Source organism: Macaca fascicularis, chromosome 4 (assembly GCF_037993035.2).
Source record: "Macaca fascicularis isolate 582-1 chromosome 4, T2T-MFA8v1.1".
Classification (NCBI taxonomy): domain Eukaryota; kingdom Metazoa; phylum Chordata; class Mammalia; order Primates; family Cercopithecidae; genus Macaca; species Macaca fascicularis.
Genome location: NC_088378.1, coordinates 32904014 through 32923279, shown reverse-complemented (window position 1 = coordinate 32923279; position 19266 = coordinate 32904014). Strand labels below are relative to the sequence as shown.

Here is a 19266-nt window from a genome sequence, read left to right as displayed (position 1 = left end):
AGTGCATTACATTTATTGTGCACTTTGTGTCTATTATCATTATATTGCAATATATAATGAAATAATTATACAACTCACCATAACATGGAATCAGGGTGAGCCCTGAGCTTGTTTTCCTGCACCTAGATGCTCCCATCTAGGGATAATGAGAAACAGTGACAGATCATCAGACATTAGATCCTTATAAGAAGCATGCAACCTAGATCCCTTACTGATGCAGTTCACAATAGGGTTTGCACTCCTATGAGAATCTAATGCCACTGCTGATCTGACAGGAGGCGGAGCTCAGGTGGTAATGCCAGTGATGGGGAGTGGCTGTAAACACAGATGAAGCTTCACTCACTCACCCACCACTCACTTCCTACTGTGCAGCCCAGTTCCTAACAGGCCACTGACTGGTGGAATGCGTGGGTCCCCAATCCCCAGTACCAGTCTGTGGCCCAGGGGTTGGGGACTCCTGAATTACACAATAAACATACATTCAATTATTCTAATGAAGTCAAATATATAAGGTGAAACATTATGACGAGTAGTTTTCAAATTGCTATTATTATTTATTAGTGAACCTTGAAGTCCGTTTAATAGGTCAAAACCAGTATTTTAAAAAGAATATAAAATAGAAATATTGGAGTCCTCTGAATGTAAAATGTCTAAGTATTTCTTTAAGACATCTCGTGTCATTTTTATTATGTGTGAATGTGTTAGAGAGATATTATCCAATTTAAGTGCATTTCTTATCAAGAAAAGAAGTTGAAGGCCACTGTTCTAGAGGAATAAGAAGAGAGGAGGGAGAGTGGTGTGTTGACCGGGAAATGCTTTAGCCATTTTATCAGTTAAAGACAAATATCAGCTATGGATACCATTTCACACTTCATTTCAGTAGCCATCTATCATTCTCAGTTCTTTAGAATCCACCAGATCTTTATGTCCTGCAGCTCTCAGCTTCGCTATTTTGTGCTTGCTCGATGGCTTATACCCAAAACCATACCTTAGAGGATGAACGTATTCAAACTGGATGTCAACCTTAATAAGATTCAGTATATACCTTAATAAGATTCCTGAATTTATCTCAGAAGGAGGATTACCAATATGAAAAAGGAGCATAAATATTCAAAATATGGTCTATGGTGTCTTCCATTAACCAAGACATAATATTAGTATTAAATAATAGTTAGCTACGGAATATTTAACTGTTATTCTGGAATTTTTTTTTTTTTTTTTTTTTTTTTTGAGACGGAGTCTGGCTCTGTCTCCCAGGCTGGAGTGCAGTGGCCCAATCTTGGCTCACTGCAAGCTCCACCTCCCGGGTTCACGCCATTCTCCTGCTTCAGCGTCCCGAGTAGCTGGGACTACAGGTGCCCACCACCTCACCCGGCTAATTTTTTTTTGTATTTTTAGTAGAGACGGAGTTTCACCGTGTTCGCCAGGATGGTCTCGATCTCCTGATCTCATGATCCGCCCGTCTCAGCCTCCCAAAGTGCTGGGATTACAGGCGTGAGCCACCGCACCCGGCTATTCTGGATTTTTATATGTTGACAAAAGAAACAGAAGATTTGAGCTGTCACCAGTTTGAGAGCCTACTAAAGCATTAGAGTTTTAAAAATTTTCTTTCCAACTCTTCATCTTGGGTTCACTTTAAATATTGAGAACAAATCACATTATTATTAAAGAATTATACATATCTGAGTTACCTGTGGGGATTATAAATTTGGGATATGATATGTTCTGATCCTTGAAGCAGTAAAATGACCATGAAGGCCAACACTCTACCTCCCCATGTAGGTAACAAAAAGGAAAAAGAAAAAAAAAAAGGCACACAATTTTCAAATAGAACAGAAAATTTTAGGCAAAGAAATACTGAAATGTTAGAAGTACTATGTAGAAATCCTAGATCTGGTGAAATATTCTGTCAGAATGGCTCATTGGTGAAGGACCAATGGAGAGTCCCAGTCCAATGGAGATAGAACCACAAAGAATGTGGTAGAGAAGAGAATAAAATGGCCTATTCAGTTTAGGCCCAGGAAGTTTCCCTGCTCCATTTCTCATAGCAAGACTGAGATACTGTTGAACATGCAGAACAAGATATGCATTAAGATGACATTTATGTGATAAACAAAATGAATCAAAGAATAAACCATATAATGCTATGTGAGAATTTGTGTCTATGTAAACGCATAATGAAAGAATAAAGGCATTGGTTTTCTCTGGATAGAGCACTGGGAGTGAGGATGTTGGTTTTGAATGATTTTAAAGTATGGTAAAATACACATAACATAAAATTCATCGTTGTAACCATTTTTAAGTGTACAGTTCAGTAGTATTAGTACCTTCACATTGTTGTGCAACCATCAACACCATTCACATCCAGAATGCTTTTCATCTTGCAAAACTGAAATTTGGTACTCATTAAATAATAACTCCCCATTCCTCTCTCCCTGCAGCCCCTGGTAATCACCATTATACTTTCTGTCTCTATGAATCTGACGACTCTAGGTAAGTAGAATCATAACAGTATTTGTCTTTTTGTAACTGGTATATTTCACTTAGCAGAACGTCCTCAATGTCCGTTTATATGGTAGCATGTGTCAGAATTTCCTCTCCTTTACAGATGGAATAATATTCCATCGTATACATGTACAACATTTTATTTAACTATTCATCTGTCAACAGCCAGGTTGTTCCCACCTTTTGGCCATTGTAAATAATGCTATTATGACAGAGATGTACAAATATCTTTTCAGGACCCTGCTTTTAATTATTTGGGGCATATTCCCAGAAGTGGAATTGTTGGATCCTATTGTAATTCTATTTGTAATGTTTTGAGGACCCTCCATACTGCTTTCCATGGTTGTCACACCATTTTATATTCCCATCAACAATGCATAAGGCTTCTAATTCCTTCACATCCTCACCAATTTCTACCTTTCATTTTTAAAATTATGGCAGCCATCCTAATGGGTATAAAGTTTCGTTTGAATTTTTTACAACCAAAATATATTCACATACTATTTTTTAAACACTCAAAATATCTCAACAATATGGTGTGAAACTTAAGCATGTATATTCTGTAAAAGGCTTGTTGATGTTATTTCTGGTTAAATAATTCTCTTCTCCAAAAGAATATGTAATTGGGTAAAAATAATTGCAACATGATTGATGAGAAGGGATGGCTACAGTGGAGTCAAATAGAGCATCCACATGCTGGGAAATAATCCATCTGCATGAGCTGCAAAGCCAGCAGGGATGATGGGCTCTTACTAATATCTAAGAGTGGGAGTATAAATTTTTCATATGAGGGATTAAGAAGGATGTTAAAAAAAAAAGCTGTAGTTTATTATATAGGGGAATTTTTTTCCTGGGATATATTTTCTTGAATTATTAACTGATAATTTAATTGATACTCAAAATAATCAAAATGGCAGGATATTTCCTTTACTCTAAAAACTTAACAGGAAAACTCCTCCTCCTCCTTCTTCTTTTCTTCCTCTTTCTCCTTCATGAGCAGTTCAATGGTATTAGAATTGAACACTAGTAAATGTTTAAATAGGAATGATTTTGGGTGAAGAAGAGTCTCATGTTGTCAGTAGTTAGTTCTGGTAAAGACAAATATAACACCACGTTAATGGAAAGACTTGTGTAACAGCTATGTATACGTACACACATAAATACATATATGTGTGTGTGGTATATATACACACATAAATACATATATGTGTGTGTGTATATATGTATATGAAAAGAAGCGTGTAAAAACTGTAACTGGGATAAAAAATCAAATTAAGGGAGTATCTAGAATCTTTGAGAGCATAGTATGATTTTAATAGATTTTGGAGCATATTTTCTTCTGCCATTATATGTAAGCAGAGATAGTAGCTCTCAAAAAATAGTCTTGTGTTCCCTACACTTCTCAGCCCCTTGCAGTTAAGAGGGGCATCTGACTATTCTCAGATTGTAAAAATGTGGAGCGGAGTCATGACTATGACTTCCTAGCTGAAGCACTGAAGACCTACGTGCCAGCTCCCCACTACTCTCTTCCTCTGCCATAGCAACCATAAAAGCCATTTCCTGAGTTGGAAACATCACAAGAAGAGGACAACTGGGACCCTGAGTCACCAAATGGACCTGTATTTGACATTGCATCATTGAGAAATAAACCTCTGTAATGCCAAGCTGTTAAGATTTGGGGGTTTATTCATTCCTGCAGTATGGCTTAGCATTGATGAGACTACTACAGCAGATTAGTGATTGAGTAATTGTGTTCTTATAGGAATTAGCAGTGATATTGAGAACAGTGGAGAAAAATTATTATTCCTCTGATCGTTCTACTATCTATATCTTCATCTTTTCTGTATTAAATATATTGAATATATTTTCCCCTTTTAAAATAGTTATATTTGTTTCCTAGTATAGCTATATTTGTTTCCTAATTTCGCTATCTTAGTTTTCTAGGACTGCCATAATAAATTACCACAAACTAGGTGGCTTAAAACAATAGACATTCATTTCACAGTTCAGGAGGCTATAAGTCTGAAACCAAAATGTCAGCCTAGTTGGTTCCTTCTAGATACAGCAAGAAAAAATGTCCATGCTTCTTTCCTTGGCATTGCTTGGTTTGTGGATGCACCACTCGCATCTCTACCTCCATCTTTACACAGCTTTCTCCCTGTGTTTCTGTATCTCCTCCCCTCTTCTATGAGGATATCAGCCATATTGGATCAGGGTCCACCCTAAACCAGTATGACATCACCTTAACTTAATTACATTTGCAAAGACCCTATTTGCAAATAAGGTCGCATTCATAGGTAACTGAGGTTAAGACTTCAACATTTCTTTTTGAAGGATGCAATTCGACCTACAAAAATAGCTTAGAAATGATATGCCACTTCAGCTTCCCACTTTTATCTTCTGGAAGTAAATTTTATAAAACGGATTTAAACAATCCTTACTTTTAGTCATCGTTTTAGAAATTGTTTTGTTTTTGTTTAACATAACTTACCAACTTTTAAAAAAGAAGAGATAATCTTAGTCAAATACTTACTCAAATTCAAACATAATTACTATCTATACTTATACTGAAAATTCTGTTACTATATACGATGTTCTGGTAAGTTTGTACATTGCAGGCAAAATATGCGTTTCCGGCTTTTTAAGTGCCACTGCTAAGATAAGTGCAAACAACAGTGCAAAGACAGGATCGATGATCAGAAATGGAATGTAGTTGTCCATCCAAACTGTCAGTTCAAAGCCTCTCAATTCTTTTCTATTTGTTCCTGTCTTGATATTCAATCATCGGCCCTTTTCTGGCCTCTCTTTCTTTTCTTCTCTCTTGTTATAGTGCTTCATACTCTCAACATCCCTTTCTCAGCATAAAAAGTCAAGACCAGATGTCAAAGTCCAAAAACAACCTTAAAGTTATATTTTGTCTCATTAATTTGTTCAACATGTGCACACACATACACTCATATATGTGTGCATATATATGCATATATATATATATATATATATATATATATGTAATATCTATATAACAAATACTTACAAGGCCCCAGAGAAACAATGGTACAAGGTAAAAGGAAGCACATAAACTAGGATATAAACATGGTTAATTGGGAAAAGGGTTTGATTAGGGGAAAAATAGAGCCAATATGGGTACAGAAAATAGAAAAATTCAAACTAGTCTAGAGGTCAGAAAGTGCTTCTTGGAGAAACTATAAAAATGGAGCATGAGGGCTGGGCACGGTGGCTCACGCCTGTAATCCCAGCACTTTGGGAGCCCGAGGCAGGCGAATTGCGACATCAGGAGATCAAGACCAACATAGCCAACATGGTGAAATCCCGTCTGTACTAAAAATACAAAAATTAGCTGGGCGTGGTAGCACACGCCTGTAGACCCAGCTACTCTGGAGGCTGAGGCAGGAGAATCACTTGAACCCGGGAGGTGGAGACTGCAGTGAGCTGAGATCGCAGCACTGCACTCCAGCCTGGGGACAGAGCAAGACTCCGTCAAAAAAAAAAAAAAAGAAAAAAGAAAAAAGGAAAAAGGAGCATGAAAATTGGCATGCATTAGTGAGGTTAACAGAGAGATGTTTTAGGCAGTGGCAGCATTATGGGCACAGGCTCTGAACTGAAAGAGACAGTGATATATCCCATAAATCCAAAGGAATTCAGAATGGATACAGCTCATTTTTATGATTTAAAAAGTGGTGAGAGATGAGGCTGGAGAGAATTGCAGAGGCCAGAGCATGAAGTACCTTATAAATAAGGTGGTCATGTAATTCATCATCCAAACCAGTCCACTTCTGAGAATAAAGGAAGCACCACTATTAATTAGGCTGGGGCAGCAGTTGTAAACCAGGGCTGTCAGAGACTAACTGGGATGTACGGCTACATGACTTATAAATCACATTAGCAGAACTTGGATTTCATACTAAGGTCAATCAGATGCCATGACAGCATTTTAGAGAGAGGAATTGCTCAATCTTATTGTGTTTTATAAAGCTTAATCTAGCTGAAGTACAACAAACAAAGGGGGGAGGGCTAAATTGGAAGCAAGAATATCCATTAGAAGGCCACAGTGATGATTTCTAGTTGTGAGATGATGGTGGCCTGAGTCACTGTGATGGTTGTAAGCCTGTAAGGAAATTGAAGTAATAATAAGTTGAACCATATAAAATTGCTTCTACTCACCATTTGAACCTACAAAAAGGGCGGTTTTATAAGGCTCAACTAATAGATTTTAAGGAACTAGGATTGATTTGTGGCCAATATTAACCATTATATAATTGTTACATGACGATGATGACAATGATGATAATGATGATCATGACTAGTGAGAATAGTGGTATTATCACGATTGACTGCCATAAGTTATACATTAAAGTTTAAAACATAGAACACTTAAACTTGCCACCTCTTGATATTGAGAGAACAGTTGATTGTATATGGCTCACACATAAATAGGCACAAAGAGGGAAACAACCCCAGAACCACAATCCCAATGAGTGCCTCAAGATTCTCAAAGAGGGAAATAGAAGAAAACTTCCAGCATTTTTATGGGCCCATCATTGAGGAAACAGAATGGGAGTGCATTCATTTGCTGGAGATCAGCAGAACACAGTGAAAAGTGATGGAAGAGGAGAAACACCATGGGTCAGATAGAATGTAGGTTTTGAGTAGAATGTAGTCAATTTTGAGGTTATTGTGGGGAACTGAATTTGTGCCAGGAAGGATTTCTGATCTTCACTATTTGAAACAATCACAATATATTACCTACGTTGATGCATTTAATCAGGATCCAAAATGCATACCTCCAAATCCTGACACCGTGACATTACTTATGTTCCCTGATGCTCCCAGATTCCATATCAAGAAAATGATGAGAAGGCTGAACCTGGAACTACTTGTTTTAAATGGAAAAGTAACTGAACAATTACTGGATTGGACTAAAATTAACTGAAAGCAACCATATTATTTGCCCTAAGGAAACTGGGGGCTCAGAGTCACAAATCAAATTTTATACTAGAAATTGAAAATGTACATTTTTTTGCACAATGCTGTGAATATTTTATTTGTTACAAGGGAATGTTTAGTGTAGTGGAGATAATAAAGAAAATGAAGATGAGGAAGACTACTAGGTTTCTAGTTCTACAATAGGTTGGGTGACAATTTTCTATATAGTATATATGGGAGGATAGGAGTAGATGAAAAATTCAGTTTAACACCTAATAAATCTGCAAATTCTAACTTCCAGTATTTGTTTATTTCTTTATATTAATTCTAATTTCACTTAAGATTATTTAGAATTATGTAGATTTTTATGATAAAAATGTATTCGATTTTCAGATAAACACAACCATGACTGCCATGCAAATATATATACATCCTACAAAGTTTACTTTAGATCCTGAATTTTTTTTTCCCCAATATATCTAAAAATCCATTTCAGAAGTCCTATACTTCACTAAATTGAATTACAAATTTAGGAAATTTAAAGTAATGTTACCAGTGTTTTGGTAAATATCACTTTGGGAAGAAAAATAATTATATTTTCTTACTTCTAAATCTTTCACTCACACACAAAAAAACAGAGCTAATCTTTCCATCACTCTTGATTAACCCATACCACTTTATAACAATGAGTTTAAAGTAAAGAAAATAAATAGAAGAAACAAGAATTATTAAGAATATAAAAGCCAGGCTCAGTGGCTCATGCCTATAATGCTAGCACTTTGGGAGGACAACAGAGGAGGATTGTTTGAGCCCAGGAGTTCAGTCTGAGCAATATGGCAAAATACCATCTTTACAAAAAAAAAATAGAAGAATTAGCCAGGTGTGGTAGCAAGAGCCTGTAGTCCCAGCTAGTGGGGAGGCTGAATTGGGAGGATCACTTGAAACTGAGATGTCAAGGGTTCAGTGAGCCATGATCCTGCCACTGCACTTCAGCCTGGGCAACAGAGTAAGAGCCTGTCTCAAAAAAAAAGAAAAAAGAAAAAGGACAGATAATAGGGTGAGAGTATAAAACAAAGAGAAAAAGCTGTAAGAAAATGAAATAATTCTTAAAATTATACACATTCAGTAAAGTGGTTGTGGAGAAATTAAAATTCCACGGGGAAGAACTAGGGGCTGATGTGAAGCTCTTCTCATTTCATTGACCTAAGGACTAACTATAATAATATGTAAGTCCTGAAGCAAGCAAGGGGAGCCTCTTTCTCCATTGAGGTTAATAGGCCATATATAAAACAAAGGAAATTTAATTCCTTTGTTGCTTAAAAAGGAATAAAAGAAAAAGTAAAAGATAAAATTACTTTTAATTGAGAATGCGGAACACACTTTTAAATAGTTAAGAAAATGAATGTTCTTCTCTATATACTATTACAAATCTTCAAGGTGTTCAACCAGTGTTGCATGTGGATTGATGGGCAAGCTCTCCTTTTTGCTTATATATAGTTTCTAATTGTGGTAAGTACAGAGTAAACACATATTACTTCTATAATTAGTTTTTTGTTTTTTTTTTTTAAGAGGGGCTTCAATTTCATGTTCTATTTGTAGAATGAGAGGACAAGAAGAGATGATGAGATGCCATGGGATTTTTAAAAAAGGAAAGAAAGCCAGCACAAAGTGAATGAAAGAAAACAAATGAAAACAAGAATCAGGTGGACCAAGGTAGATCTGGCGGAATAAAAACAAATGTGAGGAAAACGTCAGGGGGAAAGAGAGGTCAACACTCCCTAGCTATCTCAAACCTAATGCTTAAAAGTTTCCACTTCACCAAACCCCATCCCATCAGATCCAGTCTTACCATCTGGCTTATAACTTATCCAATCCATTCCGATTAAAACAGTGGAAAGATCCAGCTGGAGGGCCAACAGGTTTCCAATTTGACTTGAATGTTCAGATGGAAAGGATGCTGAATCGAAGGTTAAGATTCACCTCCAGCCCTAAGTTCATGCGCTAACCTCACAGCCACTGCTGCCAACATCAAATGCTTCTCAGAGTTGTAGGATGTCTCCTGGCTTCTCCACATCGACCCTATTTGAGAAACACCACTCCATAGGAAAGAACAACGGAGCACTATGCAACCAGATTCTAACTTAAAAAAGCAATCATTGAATAAAGATAAAGCAATCACTAGAGAACGAAGACTTGAAATGCCAGTTACTTTACTGAAGCAGTGTTCAATTGAAATGCCCAATTGTAAGAGCACTGCATAATCCATTTAAGAAGCAGCCACATAACACTCAGGGATTCACGTAACAGAAGCTCAGTGATTTTAATACCAGTTATTTCCGTTGCTAAAACTAGTACCTACAGTTAGTGTTCTCTCTGATTATTATATTTTTTTGGAGTGCCTACCGACCCAACAAATGGGAATATGAATCAAGATAATTGAAGTTTTAAAAACTTTAACAAGGACTAAAAGTTTGGGCCTTAATTCCCATATCCCAATTAATCAAATAAGTTTTTTTTTTTTTTTTTCACCTGGCTATTATGCTACTCACTTAGGACCATTGAACTGCTATTGAAAATTGCCATGAAATTCAGGACTATCATCACCAAGGGAGATGGGCGGAGATGAACTAGCAGCAATTAAGAACAGCACAGCAGTTAAATAATAGGTAACATCAGCCGACATGTAAATAATTAGGCATTAGGTACACATGCAATTAAATATTTGAATTTCAATGAAAACCATATTTAAATTCCTTTTAAAATAGTGACTAATTAGTTGTATTATACATCTTATTTTAGAAATAAAGAATAGATAGGTTATCTCTCATCATAAATAGTTGGTAGACTAATCACCAAATGATTAAGCTTATATTATTCCCCCACAGTTGTTTTCACTACAAATATCCAACTATAAAGACTTGGATTTGATATTGTAGCCTTAGAGGTTCATTTTTCAGACTATAAAATAACTGGCAGACTATCCACTTGCATAAACATCATTCCAAATTGTGATACAATTTTTATCAATGTATTTCACACTGTTTAAGTAATACTCCCATCGAGTGTAGTTATACAAGACACTGCCAAGTTTACCTGCAGAGAAACACACTTCAATAGTGTTCACACAGCATGAAGGCATTTATCATTATTCAAATATAGAAGAAAAGAAAGGGTTCCGATGTTTTTGACATTATAACTGGCTTGTGGTAAACTGCTGGTAAGCAGCGTTCAGTGGGCTGTACTTATCCTACACAACTGGAAGACGTCTCTCATGCTGTTCCACAAAATACTAAGAGAACCAAAAACGCTTTGGGTAGAATTCTTTCCTTAGCTCTCACCCTGTTCTCCAACACCTCTTCCAAGACAACCATGGACTAATCTAAAAAGCAGGTTAAAAACTAAAAGAGAGGAAATGTGTATGTGTATGTATGTTTTTTAAAGAAAAATCATTTTTTTCCCATTAACCTTTCTGCCTTGCTCATGTCAATGTCTGAGTGAACATTTACAAAACATTTTGACAGAGGCAAATATATGTTCATTTTCAGCATTTGACCAAATAGCGAGTACATAGCCATGGTATTCAGGAAAAGGTCCATGTGACACCAAAGTATTTCAAATTAGATGAAATATTCAGCCATCTCAACCTTATTTCTACCACTAAATAGGGTCCAGCAATAAGCTGCTCCAATTAGAGCTACTCATAAATAGGTCTGGCTCATTGTCTTAGTCGTTCTTTTACTTAAAATCAGTAATGTACATTAAGTATAAAGCATTTTTGGATAAGTAATATTTTTGTTATTTTTAATAAGATTTAAAAAATGGAAAAGCATGATATATTAATATTCTACTGAATTTAAGAACACATTTTAAACATTACAAAATAAAGCATAATTAAATTTGATAATAATGAACCCAATAATGATCAACCCAGTTTAATTATCAGGATGTGTTAGATTTGGTATCTTCACCTAAAGGCTCTAGTAAAAGAATTATCTGATTAGCACATACACTTACCGTTTATCTCACAAAGTGCCCATAAGACTCTTCTAAATTGAGGTGTCCATGAAAGCTGTCTCTCTTATCTATACGTGATACAACTTTAAAAGTAAAGCCTGCCAGGGGCGGTGGCTCACGCCTGTAATCCCAGCACTTTGGGAGGCCGAGCCGGGCTGATCACGAGGTCAGGAGATCAAAACCATCCTGGCTAAAATGGTGAAACCCCGTTTTTACTAAGACACACACACACACAAAATTAGCCCGGCGTGGTGGCAGGCGCCTGTAGTGTCAGCTACTTGGGAGGCTGAGGCAGGAGAATGCGTGAACCCGGGAGGCATAGCTTGCAGTGAGCAGAGACTGCACCACTGCACTCCAGCCTGAGCGAAAGAGTGAGCCTCTGTCTCAAAAAAAAAAAAAAAAAAATTAAAGCCTATAACATAAAACAAAACTGTAGCAAAATCTTCTTTTGAAGTGAGCATAGCTATTTTAAAATTAGACATGCTTGGAACTGGACTCGGATGTACTGGGCCCAGGAGCTATAATGAACTTGAAGCAAGTATTACATATATATATGATAGAGGATTACACAGTTAAACAATACAAGTGAGCTCTTATCATAAGTAGTATTTCTCAGTTGCTCACTTTACATTTTGTTGCTGATTTCAGCATTCACTTTTCTAATAAACGTGCAGACATTTTCTAAAGTGCAAAATTACATTCACCTGCTATTTACGTAGCACTTATCTCCCTGTTTGCACCAGGGAGCCAATGAGCACAAACCATTGGTTTGAAGTATCAAATTGATATGACATCGCAGAACCAGGTGGCTTTTGGGAGTTGTGACAGTAAAACAACTGAAGCAAACCTTCAGCCATAGGAAGCTATTTTTAAAGTAGAAATGCAATTTCTTTCATTAAAGTAGAAATGCAAATTATTTCCAACATAAATGTCCATAAATATGTTGGAAATAATTTCTGTTAATAACCTTGAGAAAAAAAAAATGGATGAGGAAGTTAGCTTGCCTCTTCTCTTATTAATTTTTTATCTTCCATTTCTTTACAATCCTTTTTATTTTTCTAATTTTTGCCTGGGTTTGCCATATGCTTATACCCACAGCTGAAGAGGATAGCTGAATTTAATGGCACCTGCAGATACCCTCAAAAGGTAACTAAGACTTTGGCTATAATGTAAAAAATATAGAGAGTTTCCATAACAGATGAATTTTCTTTTCCCTTTCACACAAACCTCAATTATAAACTCATTTAATTTAGAGTCACTATGTGCTGAGGTAATTCCACTACATAAAAATATGATTACGCCTGGTATATTTTGACTATGTTTTATTGCTAACAAGCTTCCCCTAATCTGCTCTGAAAGCTTAGCTCTGACTGCTTGACTAGTGCAGTTGTAAAGATACTGTTAACAATACCACAAATTGATTCCAGAAGTAAGAATATGGTGTCTTGGTCACTATGTTGCAATAAGCTACAAGTACACAATTTTAAAATGGAATCTTGTATTACAATGCCTGTAGTCAGTAAGTAAAACCAATTATTAATGTCATCTAAACAACAATGAAGCAAAGTTACAGCTTACTTTCATGCAGACATTTATGAAAAGTCACAGCCAGAAGCCTGAGGAGTTAGTGAAGCTGATCTTTTTTCATAGAAATGTGTCATTTAGAGACAAAGTACACCAGTTGAATAAATAATTATAATGGTTGGTTATATCAATGATGGGGTGTATTTTTGTGGGCTAAATTAATCACATTTGAAAAATTACTAAAAATATGGAATTTGAAAGTTTAAAAGTTCTCCAGCCACTTAGAATTGTCAGTGTAGTAATGATCTTTCTCACAGCATCTAGACTCATCAATGCCAATGGCTGTACTCTGCAGTCCATTTCAATAACACATTAGCAGACCCCGTCTTTACTTTTCTTAATCTCTCAGAGTGGATATGCTTCTAAATTTTTAATTTTTAGCTTATTTTCTCTCATCACAAAGTAACATTTTTCTTTATCAAAGCAAATCTAAACTTAAATTCCAGTCCCTTAATCCTGTGTTCTCACAATTTGTCAACTCTATTTTAACTTAATCTGCCTTTCTCATCGCACATGCTCCACAGCCCACCATTCCCTCCTCCTGCACTGCTCTTTTCCTGATCTGCCCATCAAAATTCTCTTCTGTTCAAAACTCGGTCCAAATTTCAACTCCTCTGTGAAACTGCCCTACTCCTGTTAGATGGAAATGTTTCTACTTCCCTATAATTTAAAAACAGTTTTAATAACTTTCTTAAAGTCCTTTCCACATTCAGCCTGACTGTCTAAATCTAATGATATACGTACATTCACTGTTTTCTGTGCTATACCATTCCTGAGGTTAAAAAATTGTCTTGCTCATCTTTGTATCTGGAGTGTAAAATGACTTTTCTCACTCAAAATGCATTGACACATTCTTACTAAATAATAAGCTGGGATTTTTCTTTTCTTCCTTTTGTATCACTGCCTTACCCATAATTATAATAAATTTTAAACAATTAACTAACAAATGGATAATACCCTGCCTTAAAAGTTAAACAAAATATACTTACTCTGTTTTATATGCCTATGAAGAATTTTATAGAAATCTCAAATTTGCCAGAAACATAAAAAACAAAATCTTTCCCTGTAGAGCCAACTTTTCTCTTTATTTTTTTAATTGTGTAAAAAGAGGGAGAAAGGAAGAAGTAGGAAGAAAAAGTATCAGTTATGGTGTCATTCATTATCCAAAAAATAACTCACCAAACACATATGTTTTTTTTGTTTTTTTTTTTTTTTTGAGACGGAGTCTCGCTCTGTCACCCAGGCTGGAGTGCAGTGGAGCAATCTCGGCTCACTGCAAGCTCCGCCTCCCGGGTTCACGCCATTCTCCGGCCTCAGCCTCCCGAGTAGCTGGGACTACAGGAGCCCGCCACTGCGCCCGGCTAATTTTTTTCTATTTTTAGTAGAGACGGGGTTTCACCATGGTCTCGATCTCCTGACCTTGTGATCCGCCCGCCTCGGCCTTCCAAAGTGCTGGGATTACAGGCGTGAGCCACCGCGCCCGGCCAACACATATGTTGATAGAAGTAAATAAACATTATCAGACTAAGATCATGCCTTTATTTAGAAAACAATTTTTCTATTATAAAATTAAATGAACTTTTTTTTCCATGCAACCCAAGAATTTGACTCCTAGATAAACACGACAAATGAAAACATATGTCCCTAAAAAAACTTGTACATGACTTATATACAGCAACTTTATTCATAATAATTAAAAACTGGAAACAGTCTGAATGTCATCAACAGGCCAATAAAATAAAAATGGAGGCACATTCATACAATGGAAAATGTTAGTAATTAAAAGGAGCAAAATATTGATGGACACAAAAACATGAATGATTTTTACAGACAGTAGACTGGGTGAAAGAAGGCAGACAGGAAAAAGTACATGGTTGGTGATTCATATAAAGGAAATTCTAGGACAGATGAAACTAATCAGATAAGAGTTTCAGGGCTGTGGAAGAAGACAGCGAATCACCAGAGAGGGCTTTCTGGAAAAGTAGAAATGTTCTATTGTTTTTGGTTGGGGTGATGGTTACATGGGTATATATATTTGTCAAACGTCACATACACTGCTTATGTGTAAAAAAACTTTATTTTATAGAAATTATACCTTTAAAATGTTGTTTTTAAAAAGTGATTGTGTCTTTATATCATACTGTAAATATCTTCCTGTCCAGATAAGCTTCCTTTCCTCAGTTATAGACTCATAACTGCAATAGTCCTAGTCCTCAGGGATCTCAAGAACAGTTGAAACAAAGTGAATAAAATGCCTGACACAAAATTGTTACTATGCCTTCAATAGAACAGAAAAAAATGGTTAAAATTTAGGAAAGCTAAATGGAGATAAGAGGTTTAAACTCAATAAATAAACCATATTTTCCAAAGAAGTTTTATTATACATATCAACACAAATAAGACTAATCTAAATGATTATCAAAATACATGTCAGAAATAAACACGTACATCATTTATTAGGTCAGGGCTCTAAGTAAAAGTTACCCCAAAGATTGATTTTGAAAATAAAATTGGTTTATCTTGTTTAGTAGTTATAATATAGGAAACTATGACCCAGAATATAATGCATTATATGGAAAGATTTTTAAAGTTATCCAGTTTCTAGAACTTTATACCATCATATAAGTACTGGGTCAACCAATATGCAACTAAAATTATAAAATGGTTAATTATTTAATTTAACTTATTCCTCCATTGATTAAAATTGGCGTATAAGCAAAAGAAAACCATAGCATCTTGGAAAAGAGACATTATTCTGTAATCTCCCACACATACACCAGAAGTGTAATCTTCAACAGCAGCCTTTTCCTTTAACTAAATTAACAGTGCTTATTATATTCTGGCCTCCAGATGAAGAATAACATGTTTCATGTTACTATGCCTAAATTCTCACCTGGCAATAATACTAAGAAACTCAGCAGGAAGGCTGGGCATGGTGGCTCACACCTGTAATCCCAGCACTTTGGGAGGCCAAGGAGGGCAGATCACAAGGTCATGAGTTCGAGACCAGCCTGGCCAACATAGTGAAACCCCATCTCCACTGAAAATACAAAAATAAATTAGCCGGGCATGGTGGAGCTTGCCTGTAATCCCAGCTACTTAGGAGGCTGAGGCAGGAGAATCGCTTGAACCCAGGAGGCAGAGGTTGCAGTGAGTCAAGATCACGCCATTGCACTCCAGCCTGGGCAACAGGATGAGACTCCAGGAAAGGAAAGGAAGGGGAGGGGAGGGGAGGGGAGGGGAGGGGAGAAAGGAAAGGAAAGGAAGGGGAGGGGAGGGGAGGGGAGGGGAGGGGAGGGGAGGGGAGGGGAGAAAGGAAAGGAAAGGAAAGGAAGAAAAGAAAGAAAGAAAGAAACGGAGAAAGAAAGAAAGGGAGAAAAAAAACTCATCAGGACACCCTCAAACCAAGGTAAAAATAAGACTGTGAGTGGTATAATGACGAGTCAGAAAGCTGTCTTTTGTGGTAGTTACTAACTCCAGACAGAAAAGAGGAGGAGGAGGTGCACAAGACCTAGTGAGTGATCTTGACCTGGATGGATTTGAAATGTTCCTTCTATCAAAGTGTATATATGTCCTGGGCATTTGTCCCTGGGCCTCAGACTCTTAAGAAAATGGTGGTTCTAGAACGGATACAACTATTGAAACTCTTATCGGGCGTTGCCTCTTTAGGTCTGGCACTCTAAGGGCTCCTTTGAGCCCAAAACACAATTACCTGCAACTGGATGCCTGCTTCTGAGCTCTGCTAGGAATGGGTGAGAAGATCCCAGCAGCAGGCCTCTAAAACCAAAGTCCACTGTCTTTGTCTACTTCTTCAGCCCGGATCCCTCCTTCTCCTGCCTCCACAGCAGACGCTGTATCACCAAATCTCAGAAACATACAATCCGGGAAAAGATGCTATTCTCACCAAGCTCTTTATCTTAATTTCCTTCTTTAAAAGAGAAAGATGTTCTAAGCATTATTATATAAAATACTTAATTTCCTACAAGGGAATAATAAAGCAGAGAATAAAGAAACTTGCAAGAGAAAGCTACAATTACAGCTTAATGTCCACAAAGATTTTAGAAAGACTTACTGCTAGAGAAAATTTACACAAACATAAGTTTTATCTCATTTCAAACCAACAGTAGCCAATACCCTAAGAAATATTTGTAAATGATTTCAGAAGGAAAATAAAAGCCACCATGAAATCAGGCAATGGCATTTAAACAAAACTCTTCCATACAACTATGTAAATCAATGGCAGTTTCTTTAAAACAGAATTGAAAGCACACATAATGCATTTTAATGCAGAAAATACAAAGACATTAATATCTGTAATTCTACTAAATGTCAACGATTCTGGAACCCACTTACTGTGGAGTCAGATATAATGAAATTCCATTTGTAGTGAAGTAGAATGGAAGTTTAAAATTACGTCAATGGAATATAATGCACAAAGCACAATTCTAGGAATAGTGTCTTACAAAGAAATCTTGATGAAAGGATGATTTCACTGTAAGCCTCCTATACCCCTCAAATAAACACACTAGATTTTAACATCAATATTTTACTAAGTAAATTATAATGAATTCAATATTTAACACTCTAATATATGAAACTGTACACAAATCTATTATGAAAGAACAAAATGTGTGTGTTAATATGAAATAAGATGGTATACATATTCTAAGTTGTATCTGGTCATATTTATGAATAGAATACAAAAATGAATTAAACACTTGAAAGTGAAAGAAGGAGTAAGAATTATTTTGAACACATTGATAAAATGAATGGATGTTTCCCTCTGGTGAACATGAGAAACCATCAATTTTCTTTTACTGAATCAAGAAAACATCGGGTGGTGGGTAGCTCACATTTGTAATCCCAGCACTGTGGGAGACTGAGGCAGGAGGATCACTTGAGCCCAGTAGTTCAAGGCTGCAATGGGCAAATATGGGTGACAGAGGGAGACCCTGTCTCTAAAAACAACAACAACAACAAAAATACCCTCCACTTTCCTTAGCACACTCTACTTTTGATACCCTACCTTCTCTTCTACTTTTAAAATGGGTTGAAAACTCATTTCTTCCAGGTCCTCATTGCTGAGTCTACCTTTGTCCAATTACTTTTGTCACTTTGGCCCCACATTTCATAATGAATAGTGTAAATTCTTCATCACATTATATATTTGATTTATTTTCTCATTTTTCTTGTTTCAATTATGTGTTTATATGCTGAGAGTGTGGGAAAGGTGGAATTTGTCTCAAAATTATGTGTTTTCTTCTTTTATTATACCAATTGGGACATCAATAGTGATTGAATTCTGTAAGAACTTGCCAGGTCATGGAAATATTTTCAATTGAAAATATTTAAAGGGAATAGAAAAGTGGCATTCTGTGTTAATTTTTATTCTCTTGGTGATATGGTCTGGTTCTGTGTCCTCACGAAATCTCATCTTGAATTGTAATCCAAATTGTAATCCCCATGTGTTGGGGGAGGGACCTCCTGGAAGGGGAGTAAATCACGAGAGTGGTTCCCCCATGCTGTTCTCATGATAGTGAGTGAGTCTCATGAGGTCTGATGGTTTTATAAGGGGCTTTTCCCCCTCTTCGCTCTGTACTTCTTCCTGACATCATGAAGAAGATAGTGTTTGCTTTCCTTTCTGCCATGATTGTAAGTTTCCTGAGGCCTCCCAAGCCACGCGAAACTGAGTCAATTAAACCTCTTTATGAATTACCCAGTCTTGGGCAGTTCTTTACAGCAGTGTGAGAACAGACTAATACACTTGGTATGTATTCTTCATGAATCAAGAAACAATAAAGTGATTGAAAAGACATTATGAATTAAATAATGAGTAAACTCTGCAGTCAACTGTGGAATTATTAGCTAAATATTCTCCTAAGACTGGGAATTAATATTAAATACTTCTTTTAAAATTTCTGTTTGGTGATTAGCTAATATAACTGTCAGAGAGATTCCACAAACTTAATGTCTAAATTTCAGTAACTATGTAACATAGTTATCATGATTTCTATGGAGAAATAAAATCAAATACTATCTGATGGTCTTAATTAGCTTCCTTCTTCACCATGCTGGTGTCATATGCTTCACTTTTGTCTAGCATCTGGCATCTAGAAAGTTTCACTGTTTCACTACTCTTTCTATGCCTCTTTACTAACCTTTTGAGTATGGTAGTATATAAGGTAGTATATACCTCTACAGTTGGGGTAAAGGGGATCA

The 19266-nt window shown here is 36.3% G+C and overlaps 1 protein-coding gene across 9 annotated transcripts in view; it reads right to left on the bottom strand.

Moving 5' to 3' along the window:
* LAMA2 (laminin subunit alpha 2) overlaps positions 1–19266 on the bottom strand; it is a 611630-nt gene that overhangs the window by 574100 nt on the left and 18264 nt on the right. The window contains exon 1 of one of the 9 annotated variants that reach the window (XM_065543377.2): positions 79–1040. The exons of the other annotated variants lie outside the window; for them this stretch is intronic. Coding sequence (XP_065399449.1) covers positions 79–136 — 58 coding nt within the window. The 5' untranslated portion in view covers positions 137–1040. Of the gene's footprint in view, positions 1–78; positions 1041–19266 lie in introns of those variants that run through there. 9 annotated transcript variants of the gene reach the window in all.